This window comes from Piliocolobus tephrosceles, chromosome 1 (genome assembly GCF_002776525.5).
Source record: "Piliocolobus tephrosceles isolate RC106 chromosome 1, ASM277652v3, whole genome shotgun sequence".
NCBI lineage: Eukaryota > Metazoa > Chordata > Mammalia > Primates > Cercopithecidae > Piliocolobus > Piliocolobus tephrosceles.
In genome coordinates this window covers 85,576,743-85,593,650 of record NC_045434.1, presented here as the reverse complement: position 1 = coordinate 85,593,650, position 16,908 = coordinate 85,576,743, and the positions used below count along the sequence as shown (strand labels likewise).

At 52.6% G+C, this 16,908-nt stretch overlaps 2 protein-coding genes across 4 annotated transcripts; one reads left to right on the top strand and one right to left on the bottom strand.

Moving 5' to 3' along the window:
- The first annotated feature begins 47 nt into the window (after positions 1-47).
- NUDT17 (nudix hydrolase 17) lies at positions 48-4,457 on the top strand. The gene is made up of 7 exons (XM_023198653.1): positions 48-1,348; positions 1,581-1,606; positions 1,746-1,838; positions 2,742-2,840; positions 3,086-3,222; positions 3,613-3,764; positions 3,877-4,457. Exons 1-7 carry the CDS (start codon positions 787-789, stop codon positions 3,978-3,980), a joined length of 1,173 nt encoding a protein of 390 aa, XP_023054421.1. The 5' UTR covers positions 48-786; the 3' UTR covers positions 3,981-4,457.
- Positions 4,023-15,261, bottom strand: PIAS3 (protein inhibitor of activated STAT 3). 3 transcript variants are annotated; one of them, XM_023198646.1, is made up of 14 exons: positions 14,358-14,466; positions 11,955-12,372; positions 11,713-11,797; positions 11,427-11,477; positions 11,098-11,188; positions 10,124-10,258; positions 9,835-9,940; positions 9,179-9,252; positions 8,870-9,030; positions 6,525-6,658; positions 6,276-6,444; positions 5,958-6,091; positions 5,737-5,774; positions 4,023-5,218 (listed from the first exon to the last, which is right to left on the bottom strand). In XM_023198646.1, exons 1-14 carry the CDS (start codon positions 14,379-14,381, stop codon positions 4,952-4,954), a joined length of 1,887 nt encoding a protein of 628 aa, XP_023054414.1. In that variant the 5' UTR covers positions 14,382-14,466; the 3' UTR covers positions 4,023-4,951. The 3 variants fall into 3 exon arrangements, with proteins under 3 accessions (XP_023054414.1, XP_023054413.1, XP_023054415.1); XM_023198645.1 differs by lacking the exon at positions 14,358-14,466 and adding an exon at positions 12,694-12,814; XM_023198647.1 differs by lacking the exon at positions 14,358-14,466 and adding an exon at positions 15,073-15,261 and having other exon boundaries at positions 4,838-5,218.
- Positions 15,262-16,908: the final 1,647 nt, after the last annotated feature.

The window sequence follows — 16,908 nt, the reverse complement described above, 5'->3', positions numbered from 1 at the left end:
GCCTGGGTGACAGAGCAAGACTCCATCTCAAAAAAAGAAAAAAAGCCAGGTGTTGTGGTGGGCGCCCTGTAATCCCAGCTACTTGGGAAGCTAAAGCACCAGAATCGCTTCAACCCAGGAGATGGAGGTTGCAGTGAGCTGGGATCACGCCAGTGCACTCCAGTCTGGGCAGTGGTGCGAGACTCTCAAAACGAAACATCACTCTGGCAGCACTGTAGAGAATGAACTAGTAGGGGCAAGACTATTTGGAGACTTGCAATAATATTTCAGGCAAAATATGAGGAAGGCTTAAACTAGGGCAATGAATGAAGGCTGGAGAGAACATGGGTTTGAGGAAGTTTAAGGAGATATCATCTGCATACTTGGTTGCCATTTGGGTGAAGTGAAAGAAGGAGAAGTGGTATCGAAAATGTTATTTGGCGTGTTTCGCTTGGAGATAATGAATTCAAAGTGATGCCTGCTGTAACAGGTGTGCACAGTGCTGTAGCGGGTGCTTACAGTTCAGCTTAGGGCTGGTAGGAAGTAACATGTGAGTCCTGAAGTCAGTCGGTCTGGGGGTCATTGTCCTAAACAGAGAAGATAGGAAGGAAATAGGAGCTGAGCATTTAGAGGTATTCTTTGTAGTTTAATATTATACCCATGGGTCATCCTCAAAAGATGTGCCCGGATTTCCCGGGGACTTTCAGAAACCCCGCTACCTTCCGACCCCGCGGAACGCTCCAAGGGGAAGCGTCGCTAGACCACCAGAGGGCGCCAGGCGGGCCGCAGTGACCCCCGAGTCGCGTTATGGCCGCGGCGCGGGTACAGCTGCTCCTGTCCGGGCGTCCGGAGTCGGTGAGCTTCGCACGGAGTGTGTGTGGCCTCCTGGGAGCCGGGCCAGGGCTCGGGCCGTGGCCCATTCACTGCAGCTTGAAGCGAGGACGGCTTGTCCTCTCGAGCAGGCCCTTCCCAGGCGCCTCCGCTAGGCTTCCGCTCCAGGTCAGCAGAAAGGGGCCCCAGAGCGGGGGGGGCAGTGAAGGGCCGAAGACTGGGACTGAAATCGGGTGGGAACTGGCGGCGAGGACCCCGCCTCCAACGCGCGGGGTAGCCCCATTTTTGAAAGTCACGCCCACCCAGTGCCGCCCCACTTCTGAAGCCTTAACCCAGCTGGATTCCTTCTGCCAGCGACCCCCTTTCTGCCCTTTTGCAGCCCTGGACGAGCGGCCCAGGGTTCCTGGGGCTGAGCTGCCCACAGATCGAGGTGTGGACCTGGGTGTGGCCATCATTCTGCAGTCCAGCGACAAGGCCGTCTTGCTGACCAGAAGGGCACGCACCCTCAGCATTTCCCCCAACCTCTGGGTACCCCCGGGTGAGTATTCTGGGGACAAGGCCCCACGTACAAAAAAGAAATTTGCCCTTTCCCCGCAACAATGTTTTCCCCAGTCTCAAAAGGATAAAGTGGGCCCCAAAATGTGGCATCTTCATAGCCACAAGTGACTGCAACTCCGTGTCCACTGGACGGGAGAGAAATGTCAACAGTGAGCGGGCGGTCCCCGGTCAAGACCACCACCATTCACCTATTGGCCCCGCTGTTGTTGCAGGTGAGCACGTGGAACTTGAGGAGGAGGTAACCAGTCAGCTGATCCAACCTGAGCCACCAGACTCAAGCCTAGGACCACCTTGGGTGTGGGCTGAGGGAGGGGCAAGCAGAAGGACTTGGAGGAATCAGGCACTGGCCAATCTGATGTGTCCTCTCTGACTCCCAGCTGCTGGACGGAGGGCTTCGAGAACTTTGGGAAGAGTGTGGACTACACCTGCCCCAGGGCCAGTTCTCTTGGGTCCCTCTGGGTTTATGGGAGGTGAGACAAGGAGCTGGGAGAAGCCCCTCCATATTTAACCAACAGACCTCAACAACTACCCACCAAAGTCCATAGATCAGCCCCTACCTGCCTTGGCTACAAGGGAAACAGTAGCACGTAAGTGGGCTGGAGTCCCCAAATCCACAACCCTCACCCATGTCCCTAGTGTGTCATCCATACCATCCATGCCCTCAGCTTTTGGCCACCATTTTGTTTCACCCTAAAGCTGTATTAACAAAGTCTCAAAAAGTGACAGAAAGGGCCAGGTGTGGTGGCTAACACCTCTAATCCCAGCACTTTGGGAGGCCGAGGTGGTGGGCGGATCACGTGAGGTCAGAAGTTCGAGACCAGCCTGGACAACATGGCAAAACTCTGTCTCTACTAAAAATACAAAAATTAGCTGGGCGTGGTGGCAGGTGCCTGTAATCCCAGCTACTCTGGAGGCTGAAGCTGGAGAATCGCTTGAACCCAAGAGGCAGAGGTTGCAGTGAGCCAAGATAACGCTATTGCACGCCAGCCTGGGTGACAAGAGCGAAACTCCGTCTAAAAAAAAAAAAGGAGGCCGGGCGTGGTGGCTCAAGCCTGTAATCCCAGCACTTTGGGAGGCCAAGATGGGCGGATCACGAGGTCAGGAGATCGAGACCATCCTGGCTAACACGGTGAAACCCCGTCTCTAATAAAAAATACAAAAAACTAGCTGGGCGAGGTGGCGGGCACCTGTAGTCCCAGCTACTCGGGAGGCTGAGGCAGGAGAATGGCGTGAACCTGGGAGACGGAGCTTGCAGTGAGCCGAGATTGCGCCACTGCACTCCAGCCTGGGCGACAGAGCGAGACTCCGTCTCAAAAAAAAAAAAAGGAAAAAAGTGACAGAAAGTTCTCACTTTTGCTGTTTTCTTTTCCTAGTCTGCCTACCCTCCTAGGCTGAGCTGGGGTTTACCCAAATACCATCACATTGTTCTGTATCTACTCGTGATCTCCCAGGAATCACAGCAGCAGCTGCAGGTAGGGCTGGCAGTGAGGGAAGGAAACAGGGCTCAGGGGAGCCCAAGCAACCTGGTTCTGCCTGTGACTGGGAGCTGGGCGGCAGGGGTTGGGGGAGGGGGGTGGTGGTCAGAGATAACCAAGAACATGCAATACCCTTTCCCCTCGCGCCTGCCTTCCTCCATGAAAACTGCAGGTAGGTTTTGATCACGAACAGGCATCCCAGGGAGAGGCAATGACTGAGGGGTCATCATGTCTGACCCCAGGCCCGGATCCAACCAAACCCAAGTGAGGTGAGCGCCCTTATGTGGCTGACACCAGATGTAGCTGCTGCAGTGGCTGCCACAGAGGATGGGACAGAGACACCCAGACTTCTCCCCCAGGACCTACCACCCTCTGTCCTGTAAGTAAGAGCTTCTCCCTCAGCCTCTAATACACCAGCGTATTCATGTTGAGAAGTACAGCATCTATCCTCTCCTCAGGATGGAATTTGGTGGTGTGGGGAGATTTAAAGAGAGTGGGTCAGGTGATAATTAAGAAGGTCCATGAGATCTAAGACACTGACCATCAAACCCCAAGGATTCGTGCTCTAACTGGCTAGCACTGAAGGTCTAAGTGTCAGTTCTAACAGAGGGGCAAGTCATTTAACCCTCCTTGAACCTGTTTCCTTTCTGCAAATGAGATCAACACCCACCACCTCCTGTGGTAGTTGGGAGGATTCGGGAACCTCACATACATGTAAGTTCTCTGTAAGCTACAAAGCACAGCCCCAACAGGAGTTGTCACTATGCAGTGCACTGGAACTAGAAGAGGATGGAAGAGCCCGACCTCTGGTCCTGCCCATGTCCACCCTGCTGCGGATGATCCCAACCATGGCAGAGGGCAAAGAGAGAGTCAGCACTGGAACCAAGTTTGCCCTCAGGCTCTGGCTGCAACATCTGGGCAGGTAAAAGTGAAAAAGGACTGGAGAGCTCCACAGTACTGGGCTGGAATGGTCCAGTTTTTACAGGCATGCGGGAAAGGAAGGAAGGACAGCCTCGCTGGGATTTCCTCCATGGAACACCCCCACCGTGTAAAAGTGCAGCTCACCTGGACCCAGGGCCAGCAAAGGAAGAATGGAACATGGACCCTCTTCCCCCAAACCAGGGGTCTGGAAAGTGAAGTGTAAAATCCCCTCCCTAGCCCGTCTCCGTGACACTCACAGAACATTCACAACCTTTATTATGGGTGAGAGCTTCACTACAACTTTAGGAATAAAAAGTAAAATTACAACATAGGTCCCAGGCCTTGGACGAGCCTGAAAAAGAGGATTGGGAAGGAGGGCACAGGGTCCTCCCACCTCCCTGGAAAGGTGCAGAATGAGCCAGGCCTAACCACAGGGCCATGAGCCTCTAGAAGCTTAGGGCGGAATAAGAAACACTGTGAACTTAAATATATAAATAGAGAGAGACCCAAGCAATAGGCCGGGCCTGACTCCCAAACCACTGGGGGATCATGGCTAAGGCCGTACATCCTCCTCTTTCATATTGGAGTAGGAGGCAGGGGAAGTCATCTTTGGAGTATTTTGGTTTTTCTTATTTATGTACAAAAAAATCCACATCCACAATCCAAAATAAAGTTCTCTGTCCATCTCTGAAACTGCCTGTCTCAGTTTTTCCACCTGTCTGTGTGGCCGAAAGGAAGGGAATGGAATGGACATGAAGAGACAATGGATGTGAAGAAGAAATAGAGCCATGGGTTTGGGGGATAAGAAGAGAGAGCATTTGGGGTTCGAGAGGTGCCCCTTTCCCAAGAGGCTCTAGACACAGTTGAGGCTGAGGGTTCAGCCCTTCTCCCAGCTCACATCCCATCCCATTTACCTCCCACTGCCTAGGTTAACATACCCAAAGGAATGTGCCACCATCTAAAGAACATTTCCAAAAACAAACCCCAATGTCCTTAAAAAGAGGTTAAATATTAACCCTTTGGGTGCTGGCCTTGTCAGGCGGAGATGAAGCCAAAAGTAGGCATCTGTGAAGGTCTGGCCGGCCCGTGGCCAGAGCCAGCAGAGGGATCAGAGTTGCTGGGGCTGGGACTCCACAGCACACTTGCTCAGTGTTGGGGGACAGTGAAGTTTCCATACTCCAAGGAACTCAGTCCAGGGAAATGATGTCTGACCGACAGCCAGTCAAAGGAGGACCTGAGGGTAGGGGTCCTCCATGCCCCTCCCTCAAGGCCCCCCCAGGGGCCACAATGCTGCTGACACGGCCAGGAGGGGGCGCCGGAGTGGCACTGCGGTGGGAGCTCCCCAACGTGGGGGCCAGTGGGCCCAGAAAGTGAGAAGGGGTCCCTCGGTACTGGAAGAAGTGGCCAAGGGCATCCTGTTCATCTAGTGAGGTGATGACGGAGGGGCCATAGTGCTAGGAATAATCAAGGACATAGTTTAAGATCTCATGCTGACTTCCCCACCTCCCAGTCACTCATCTCAGAAATGCCGTATGGGGGCAATCAACCCCTGTGGATCCCAAGGTATTCTCTGAGAAAAGAGAGAGCCTCTCCCTCTTTCCCCTACTTCCCCACACCCTTCCCCTTTCCCTGCCTTGAGCGAGCTCCTCCAACTTGCTAGGTTCTTAGCTTTGTGGGTGTCTGAAATGTGTGGAATGTCCGGTTAGAGCAGGCATGGTGCTCTAAGTGCACACGGGGGTGGGGGTGACTAGGCCGGGGCAGAATAGTAACAGGGGATCTAGGAAGGAGGCCTAAGTAGGAATCTCAGGAACTACCAGTGGGGCTGAGGAGGGTAATAAGCTACCTACACCCCACTGCCCTCACAGAAAAGCAGATTTACATCCCCAGAGATCATAAGAGAGGGAGGGGTCCCATCAGTGCCTAGAAAGGAAACTTCAGAGATCTGAGACTTTCTGAAGAAAGAACCACTTACCTGACTCTCTGTCTGAAGAAATGAAAATAAATCTAAACCTGGCAAGAAAAGAAAAATCAAAATCAACCTCCTATCTGACCCCTTTACCACCAAAAGACAAAGCACTGTGGACCGTGGCCCCTTGCAGGAGAAGCAGGAAGCTTTAAGAAGGAACAGGGGTTCTGATGTAGCTCTGGGGAGGGTGTGGCAGTGCAGGGTCCATCTTATGATCCACGTCATACCTTGGATATCGGCTCCCAGCGGGAAGGCAGGTGGGTACTCGTGTAGTGGGAGACTGGACAGGAAATCCCCACCCAACGCACCCATGGCAGGGCTCCTTAGCACCGAGGATGGCTGGTGGCCAGACGTCAGGACTCTGTGGGTAGAGAAGAGCTGAGGCAGCCAGCAAACCACAGATGCCCTCACCCAGCTCAGGTCCCCAGGTTCCCTCTCTGTCCCCTCCACATTTCTCTTGCCCCAGGCTTTGTCCAATGATCAGAAAGCATTCCTGACTTCTTCCCCTGTCCCTTTTGCTGTAGATTCAGCCTATTTTCTCATACCCTTTGCTTCCAGGTAGGGCCGGGATGGCAGCTGAGGTGACAGAACAGTGCTTCTTGGTAGGGGGCAGATCCTCCTCATCTGATGAACTTTCTATTGTCAAGTCAATAACTTCGATCTTCTTCTTATTCTCCGATGGATTTCCCTCCTGGACTGGGCTGTACTGGAGGCCTGCGGATATTACGAAGACTATGTCTCAGAGAAGAGGCCATCCAAGATTTAGCTTAGCTGGGGAACAGGGGGTCACTCACCATCCAGCCCATACCCTGGCGGGGGGCAAACCTCAGATGCCTCCTTCTTGGGTTTCATTGGGCACCAGGATCCATCTTCCATGAATTGGATCTCATCACAATCTGAACAGGAACTAAGAATCTCCATAAATAAACTGGGGGAGGAGAGAGATGAAAATTCATGGGGCTGGGAGATGAGCGGAACAGTAGCCAGAGAGTTCTATAACTCACCTTCCTGTACCTCAGTTTCCTCATCTGTAAAATAAGGACATTATCCATCCTACTGGACCTATCTGAGTTGTTGGAATCAAATAACAGAAGGTATGTAAAAGAGCTTTGCAAACTAAGTAACAGGTTTTAAAATAAATACAATCTGAGGCCGGGTGAAGCGACTCACGCCTGTAATCCCAGCACTTTGGGAGGTAGAGACAGGTGAATCACATGAGGCTTGGAGTTCAAGACCAGCCTGGCCAACATGGTGAAACCTCATCTCTACTAAAAATACAAAAATTAGCCAGGTGTGGTGGCACATGCCTATAATCCCAGCTACTTGGGAGGCTGAGGCACGAGAATCGCTTGAACCCGGGAGGCAGAGGTTGCAGTAAGGCTAGATCACACCACTGTTCTCCACCTTGGGCAACAGAGAGCAAGGCTCTGCCTAAAAAAAAAAAAAAAACAGCGAAAAACGAGAGGCCGGCACTGTGGCTCACGCCTGTAATCACACTTTCAAAGGTCGAGGCAGGTGGATCACCTGAGGTCAGGAGTTCGAGACCAGCCTGGCCAACATGGTGAAATCCCATCTCTACCGAAAATACAAAATTAGTCGGATGTGGCAGCACATGCCTGTCATCCCAGCTACTTGGGAGGCTCAGGCAGGAGAATTGCTTGAACCCGGGAGGCAGAGGTTGCAGTGAGTCGAGATCATAAGACTGTGCCATACCACTCCAGCCTGGGCCAGGCATGGTAGCTCATGCCTGCAATCCCAGCACTTTGGGAGGCCAAGATGGGAGGATCACTTGGGGCCAGGAGGTCGAGGCTGCAGTGAGCTATGATTGTGCGACTATACTCCAGTCTGGCAACAGAACAAGACCCTGTCTCAAAAACAGACAAATAAACAAACACAAAAAAAACTGTCGGGGGGTACTGGGAACAAGAACCATAATGTAGATTCCGAAAAGGGGTTAAGACTAGCAAGATCAAAAGATCAGAACTTCCAGGCCCTCAAAAGAACCTTACTGCAAAGCTCAGTGGGAAGTCAGGTAGTTGTTACAGGTGATATACTATGACAGTTCAGTACACCGGCTCTGCCACTTAACAATATAACCTTCAGCAAGATTCGATCTCTCTCGGCCTCAGTTTCCTCATGTGTAATGATACTACCTATCTCATAGGGTTTTTGTTTTCTTTTTTTTTTTTTCTGGCTGAGTGTCACTAGCCAATCATAGGATTCTTTCTTTTTTCGAGACAGGGTCTCAATCTGTTGCCCAGGCTGGGGTGCAGTAATGCAGTCATAGCTCATTACAGCCTCAAACTCCTGGGTTCAAACCTTCCTCCCCCTTCAGCCTCCTGAGCAGCTAAGACTACAGTCATGAGCTATTATACCATGCCTGGCTAACTTTCTTAATTTTTTATAGAGAGAGGGTCTTACTATGTTGCCCAGGCTGGTCTCAGACTCCTAGCCTCAAATGATCTTCCCATGTCGGCCTTCCAGTGTTGGAATTACAAATGTGAGCCACTGCACCCAGTCCATAGGGTTATTGTGAGGATTCAGAGATAACTCATTTAAAGTACTCAGCAAGATGCCTTGTATATACTAAGTCCTTAATATTGCTCTCCCACTCCACACACGCGCACCTACACACACACACACACACACACACACACACACACATTGGCAAAAGAGATAGATACGGTGAGAACTGGGGTTCATGTGAGGAGAAGTAAGCCATATAAATTAAAAACCCTAAAGGAGGTGGTGGCTAAAAAAGAAATATAGACTGGGCATGGTGTCTCACACCTGTAATCCCAGCACTTTGGGAGGCCGAGGTGGGCGGATCACCTGAGGTCAGGAGTTCAAGACCAGCCTGGCCAACATGGTGAAACCCCGTCTCTACTAAAGATACAAAAATTAGCCAGCCGTGGTGGCACGCACCTGTAATCCCAGCTACTCAGGAGGCTGAGGCAGGAGAATCACCTGAACCCAGGAGGTGGAGGTTGCAGTGAGCCGAGATTGCACCACTGCACTCCAGCCTGAGCAACAGAGTAAGACTCCATCTCAAAAAAAAAAAAAAAAAAAGAAAAAGAAATAACAAAGAAAAGAGGGTCCTAGTGGATGTCCTAGGTAAGAGGAAGCAAAATGGCCCTACCCATCAATGATAAGAGATTCATAGGGAGCCTTCTTGTCACACACAGGACATGTCCACGTAGGCTTCTTCTCATTCATCTGTAGATAAAGGGCAGCATCGAAGCTCTGCAGGTGGGCGCAGGTGAGGGCACGACAAGGGACAGTGAGGCGCATCTTCCCTAGCTGAGGAGAAGCAATTTCTCTTGTCAGAGGCTCCACTCTGGTTTCATCCCAGAAAACTTCACTCCAGTATTCCTAGGAACCCTCATCAAAGTCCACAGGCTAAACCCAACTCCCTTCCCACCCTGTTCCCTTCTCCCCTTTTACCCACCGGGCACATGAGTGACACCCGGAGACTCGTAGTGGCCACCTCACTGTCAGGGTCAGCAGTCAATTTCTCCTTGACTGAAACAAAAGTGAGGCCAGAGCCATGGGGTCAGCAAGGCTGGAGGAAGCCCAGGAGCTGGTAAGGCCAGGAACAGATGGCTCTGGCTGAGAGGGTGCTGGGTGGAGCGTCTTTGGGGGCCAGTGGGACGTCACATGGAGTGGTCTGGGATATGGATGATAAAGGCTGGGTGTAGGGGATTTTCCCATCCCTGAAGATGCTTAAACATAGCTGGGTGACACTGTGGCTATGTTAGAGATGATGTGGAGGAGTTGAAGCATCATGTGAGGGTTAGATTAGAGGATCCCTAAGATTCTTTCCAGTCCAGAGAGCCCATAATCTAGCACGGCTGGAGTTAGGGACTGTGAGGTGCAAAGCAGATACATAAATGGAAATGCAAGGGTGTCACTCACTGCCTGGGAGTGGTCCAACTTCAACTATAAAGACTGGAAGACTGGTCAGGGGTAGCGGGGAGGGATGCGGTTCATGTGAGAAGGGAAATAAGTTGTCAAAAAAGAGGTATGGGTTTAATTATGAAGACTGGAGGGCCAGGAAGACTTGGATCCAGATCAGGTCGGGAAGAGAGGAAAGACGTTACTCACTCAGTGCCCGCGAGTGGTCTGGGTTCCGGATACCCTTTGCTCGAAGTTTTTGTAGAAGGGTTCCTGCAGTCAACTGCCTCACCAGGTACACAGACAAGGAGTAATTCTACTTGGAGGTAGCGGGTAGACAATTAGCCTCTGCTTCTCATACCACCACTGCCCACTTTTGTTCCATGAGGACCAGAGACAGACCCATAAAGAAAAAAATGCTTCCCCAACCCAGGACACGAGATGGTTCCCCTTCACCCTCAGCAGGCTTTTCCAGGCACCCTGCTTTAGCTGTGCTCACCCGTCCGAACTCAGATGACCAATTGACCACAATGGTGTTGGGAACAGTGGCTGAGAGTCGAGCCAGAGGTGTGATGTTGATGGGGCGGCTGGGCCTCTTGGGCTCAGCCCCATTCTTGGTTGGGGGAAGGTAACCCTGGAGAAGGGAGGGACCGGTCAGTGGAGAAGTGGCTCTGGGAAGGGGCTCTGCTCTTTCAACGAAGGATATCTTGTCTCGGGTTATTCACTCACTGGAGGGAAGGCCAACTCCCTCACTCACTGACCAAGGGGATGGAGGCCCATTCAGTGGCTCACAAAACTGGAGCACTGTCTCGGGCTGTGTGTGGGGTTCACTCCTGGGGAGAAAAAAGGAACCCACTCACTGAGTCCCTGAGGAGGAGGAATAAGGATGCCTCACCTTTTCCAGCTCTCAGCTCTGGGGTCATGACTTATAAGTCTTTCTGGCCAGGTGCAGTGGCTCACGCCTGTAATCCCAGCACTTTAGGAAGCTGAGGTGGGCAGATCACCTAAGGTCAGGAGTTCGAGACCAGCCTGGCTAACATGGTAAAACCCCGTCTCTACTAAAAATATAAAAATTAGCCGGGCAGGGTGGCGGGCACCTGTAATCCCAGCTACTTGGGAGGCTGAGGCAAGAGAATCACTTGAACTCAGGAGGCAGTGGTTGCAGTGAGCCAATATCGCGCCACTGCACTCCAGCCTGGGTGACAGAGCAAGCCCTCTGTTTCAAAAAAAAAAAAAAAAAGTCTTTCTTAAATCTCGGGTTGAACTAATAATGTTCTCCTCCGAGTTCTCACAGAACCTTTGTTCAGCCCTATATTAATACTCTTGAGATGATATTGATTCAGTCAGTAAACTGAGCACCTACTATGTGCCACGCACTGTGCTAGGCACACCTCTTTCAGAACAGGTTTGTAGTTAATATTTATGAACTGAAACAGTAAGGGATTACTGACAGAAGAAGGGGAGAGCATTTACCGGCAGGGGGCACAGTTTCCCATTGACCTTGACAAAGAGGTTGGGGGGAAAATAATCTTCCTGGGGGCAGCTGGTCTCACAGAGACAGAACCTGGTAAGAGATGAGAAAGGAAGAAAGACTGGGAAGAAATTTCTTTAGCTGAAATCTGGCAGAGAGACAGGGAACCCCAGAAAATCAGTCATAGATGTCTGTAGCCCTCAGCATCCAACAAGAGTCCCAGAGCTGCTGTAGGCAGTGGCAGAGCAGGGACATCTTGTAAGGGTACCTGTCATACTCCTACTTCACTCCTACCCCTAATGGGTACCCAGCATAAGGAGGATGAACTCACCTTAGCTGCACCTGTATGGTATAATCACATTTGGCTCCTGGCAGAACCTCTCTGTAACAAGGAGGGAGACGAAGAGATGTCAGCATGTAGCCCCCAGAGGGGAACGCACAGAGAGGCTGAAAGTTAGATGTCCGGAGGATAGAGAAGAGACACACAAAAGAATGAGAGACAAGTAGGTACAGGAGGATGGATAGGGAAAAGCGCAGGGCAGAAGAGAAGAAAGTCAGAAAGCAGAGTCCAGGGGTAATCCCCCAGGGATGAGGGAGGAAGACTGGAAGAGATGTACCTGGATGTAAGAATCTGCTGCACTTGCTGGGGTGTGAGGGCAAAGGTAAAGTGCGCTTCCTCAAACCGCTGGCTAGAAGTGGATGCTGAGGACAGAAAGGGGCAGTTATTCCAAGCCCATGCACAGGCAGCCACAGAAATCACCCCCATCCCAGGTCGCTGATCCCATAGGACTAAAGCCTAAGAAATGTTTAGGGAACAGGTAGGGAGTCCAGAAGACTAAGGGACCACAAAGAGCCATACCAAGGGTGGTGGGCCGGATGAGCTCCCCGTAGACTTCATAGAAGGGCAACGGTTTCATGGTGACATCAGGGTGCACAGGCTGGGGCAGAGGGGGGTGCATGTCCACCTCACGCTTGGGGCCCAGCAGGGTGCCAGGGGCCAAGAGGGTTGGGGGAATGGGAGCTAGAGGACCAGGGGAGCCTACAGGAGAGGTGCCAGGGGGCAAAGAGAGAAGGGAGAGATCAGAGGGCCCCAGGGTCTTCCGGGGAAAGCGTCGTCGGTAAAGCTCTTTGATCTTCATCTGGACGCTCGGGGCACAGCTGGACTTCAGGAGGTGCAGGGCCTTGGCCAGGAGCTCGTGCTTCCGCCCACTCTTGTTCCGGCCAGCAAAGCCAAGAAGCACCTGGAGCTCAGACACCCGGAAACTCATCACCATGTGCTGTGGAGAAGAACAGAGAAGCTTGAGAATCCTCCCTTGCACAGGCCTGCCCTGCCAAGACATGGGCTGAGCTACCAGGTGGGCAGTGCCTTTTTCCCTCCAGCACTAATGGGAAAGATGATGCTTCGCAGCTAGTGGATTACTGCCAGGTAGTCAACCTATCCAAAGGGACATCTCAGTCCCACTTTAGCAACCATCAGGTCAGCATCATCACCAACCCCCGCCCACCCCAAGCTTGAGCAACACTGTCTATCTCCCCAGGCCTGCAAGTGGCCAGAGTGGGGCAGGGAATGGCAGACAGCAAGCCACCCTCAGACACACCTCCAAGTTCATATAGCCTTCCGCCTCCATCCCTGCCTCTAGTCTGGACTCTCCTTTAAGCTGCTTATCTCCTCTCTTGCCCTTTCTCAGACTCTCAAACTCATCCCAGCCTCCTGGGAAGATAGGAGACAGGGAGAAGGAGGGAGAGACAAGAGGATTCAAGCCAGACAGCCCCATGGGGAAGAAAGGGGCCAGGTGGCTGGAGGATTGTGCCCTTCAGCCCACCCCTCCAAACCACCTTAATTCCTCGGCTATTTCCCCCAAGCCTCTGAAGCTTCTGTGGGCCAGGGTTTTCAGGTCAGGGTTCAATGCTCATTACTCTCCTGGATCCTTTCTTGGAATCATTTATATAACCGCCCCCTCCCCACAACTTAGTCCTATTTTTCTGGAAGGGAAACAGGACCAAAACTTAGGTTGAGGAGATTAACAGTGATTCACTGAGTCCAAGTATCCTGCCTGTTTACTCTGTCTGCCAGGAACCATTATCTGGCATCTCTCCTACATAGAGAAAATAATACTCCTGTACAACCCACAGCCCCTCTACATGGGTGGAAGAGGAGAGGGCAGAGCTCTAAACAGAGACCCTGGATGGATGAAGGAAAAGCCTCTGAGTCAGGGCACAGAATTGCAAATTCCCTGAAGGTAGCTGGGCCCAGTGGCTAGACCTCCAGACTGCCCAGGACCATAGCTCCATTTCAAAGGGCAGAAGAAAACCAGGAGGCATGGAGATGAACTCGGTGGTTTAAGGTTCTATGAGATGTCCTCAGACGTGGTCACCCTCCAAACTCTGTGTGGCAGAAGGAGGGGAGCGCTCTCCTTAGAGGGAGGACTCCCTTCTGTGACTCTCTAGGAGATCCTGTCATGGGCAGGGCTTGCTAGCCCTACACAATTATTCTCACAGGAGGCTTTGTCTTGGACCCCTTTTGTGGAATGTGATGAGAAACTTGCTCCTCTTTCTCCCCATCTTTATCTCCTCTGTCCTGTCTTATTTTTTCCATTAGCTTTCCCTATAACTCCCCTCCTTTCTATCCCATAGTTTCACATGCCTCTGCCTCTGCCCAAACACCGCGATTCACTAAGGCAGGACCTTCCTCTGAAGCCTCCAGGATGCTTCTGCCCCACCCCTCGAGGTATCGGCCCGCACAGCCCCGCCCCCTGCATCTCAGCCGCCTACTGGTATTTCCCAAAGCTCGGATCCCGAGAGTAGCCCCAAAGACCCTACCCTTTCAGCTGCCTTTTCCCCGGAGCCTCCCCTACATCTGCCCCGCGGTCCCATCCCTGCATCTGCCCCCTACTGTCGCATCTCTTGGCCTCGATCGACTAGCCCCCAGTGCCTCTATAGCAGCTTTTCCCCCTGGCCCTACCCCAACAACTGCCCCTACTAGTAAATCCGACTTCTACCCTTCGTCCCCGCCCCCTGCGCCTCAGCCCCCAACAGCTGCAATTCCCCTCGGCCCCACCCCTACATCTGCCCCGCAGCCCCGCCCCCGGAGCCCCGCCGCAGCCCCTTCCTCGCTCTCAGCCACTTCTTTCCCATCCTCAGCAGCCCGTGCCTGCCACGTCGTCGGCGCCCACCCGAGCCCCGGCACCCAGTCTCGGTCGCTTCCCGGACACGGCGTACCGCCGGAATCAGTCCAGATGGGGATGGGGGAGGGGGCCGGTACCTTTAATTCGCCCAGCTCCGCCATCTTGAGACATCGCAGGCGCCCTAGCCGGAGCCGGAGCTCAGGCCCAGGGACCGGCGCACAACTCTCCACCCCGGCGCCGGCCGCAAATGCCGCCTGCTCCGCCCCGTCCGGCCCCCTATACCTCCCCTTCCCAGCCCCGCCCGCCGGGCTTCGGACTAGCCCCAGCCTGAGCCCCTCCCTCCACAGCGGACCCAGCAGCTACACGTCTGCGGCCGGTTGGCAGGACGCGTAGCCCCGGAGGGAGTTTATGGCCCCCAAGATCGCGGGGTCCCCTAGGGCAACGAAGAGGAGGCGGGCCCGAAGTGCCTGGTGGAGGGGGGCTTTGCCACGGCAGAGTTGGGAGGGGACAAGCCTTTAGGGAGCCAAAGATACTTGAAAGATGGAGGGAAAGTATCGGGAACTGCTAGAGCTCAGAGAAATGGGGGAGGGGGTAGCGAAGTTGGAGCGCAAACCCTCATCTCCATCTCTACATAAGTTTAAGCAACTAAAATCGAGAGGTCTTCCAACTCGGGAAATGGGCGAGCGCTGATCCGTCTTAGGGAAGCCGTGGAGTCGGCATTCAGTTCAAGACAGCTATGCTCAATTCACCCTCTCCTCCTCCCCCCCACACCAACTACAATGCAGCTCGTGGTCCGATCGTAGGACTCAAACTCAGCAGCAAAAAAAGTTTGGTGCGGGGAGCGGGACTTACCAGCACAGTTGTGGGAAATGGAGAGAGGGTTCGGGAGGCTCAGAGGGCGGGCTGGAGAGGTGGGGGCATGGGGCTCGGCGCCGCTCCTGCTGTCCGCACGGCAGAAGTTCGGTCCAGCGGCCGGACGCGGCGGCCACGGCTCCGCCCGGGCCGGAGCTCCGCCCGGCCTAGCCTCGGGCTGGGGCCGCCTCCTCCGCGGGAAGACCGCCAGGACCGCCGAGAGGGAAGGGAGGCGGAGCTCGGGCGAGAAAGGGAGGGACTCAGAGCCCGGCGCTGGAGCGATTAACTCCTGGTATGAGTGGATCTGGAGAGATGAGATTCTTGGATCCCATCATTCTCACTACCTCTATGACCCCTCACGCTTATGTGTGGGATTGGGGTGGTGGCACGCGGCTGCTAAGGCCGTGTGAACCAGGTGTCTGACCGTATAAAGCAGTCTTCCTTGAAATGACAACTGTCTCTCCCTAGGGCAAAGCCTGGGCTACTGAATCTAAAGTGTACCTAACATAACTACTCCAGATACCCGTGCACAATACCTCCAGCAGAGCCCCCATACCTTTGGTGTAGCTGAAGATGAACAGAGGGGTTTTCTTGCCAACAAAAGGGATCTTTCTGTCCCTCTCTGAACTACCTACTCACTCTCCTTCCTCCAAAGCCTTGGACCCTCCAGAGGCCCCATCCCAACCATGCTGATCACTCACATGCAGGCCCCAGATTAAATCTGTTTCTGTTGCCATGGAAATACCTATTTATTTATTTATTTATTTATTTATGTTGAGACGGAGTCTTACTCTGTCACCCAGGCTGGGGTGCAGTGGCGCAACTTGGCTCACTATAACCTCCGCGTCCCGGGTTCAAGCAATTCTCCTGCCTCAGCCTCCCGAATGGCTGAGATTACAGGCCTGCGTCACCACTCCCGGCTAATTTTGTATTTTTAGTAGAGACAGGGTTTCACCATATTGGTCAGGCTGGTCTCAAACTCCTGACCTTGTGATCCGTCCGCCTTGCCTCGGCCTCCCAAAGTGCTGGGATTACAGGCGTGAGCCGCCATGCCTGCCCCAGAAAATACCAACTTAAGGGAAATGTACCCTTACTACATACTGAGAAACTCACAGCATTTTATAGTTGGCTGCATATTTGTTCAATAAATATTTGAGTGCTTATCAGGGATCATTAGGTGCTGAGGACATAAAAGCCTTGCAGGAGTTCACAGTCTAGCAGCAGGGACAAGACATGTTAAACCTATAATCAGCATACCAAAAAAGGTGCTTTGATAAATAGGAAGAAGCCTTTTATTTAGCTTAAGCCTTCAGTATAATCCTCCTCCTAAGACCCTACCCAGGCCAAAGATTGAAGGTTCCAGCCTACCAATATTCCCAGGCACCTGTTGAACTGGAACTAGGTCCAATGACTTTGTGGTTTTTGTCCCTAGGGAAGATGCCACCCTCTCCTAACACTCAGGTTCTTTCCGTGCTGCTTTGCTACCCAAATTGGTGAGCGCTTCAGGCTAAACTTAGACTCAACTAATTCTAAATTCCAGCTGCTCCCCTCCAACACCTGAGTCTTCATCAGGTCCTGAGATCTTTTTTGCTGTTGTTCTGTTCAGTCCTCTAGATCAAAAGTTACTAGAGTTTGTATTTCTGGGAATTTTCAGTAGTTGCAGAGTCAGAAAGGTAGGGAGGATAATTAAAAAGAGACAAAGCGGGGACCTTTGGGAAGTGATGGATATGTTCATTATCTTGATTGTGTAATGGTTTTACGGGTGTATATACATATGAAAACATCAAATTGTGTACTTCAAATATATGCATTTTACATGGAGAGACATATTGGCAT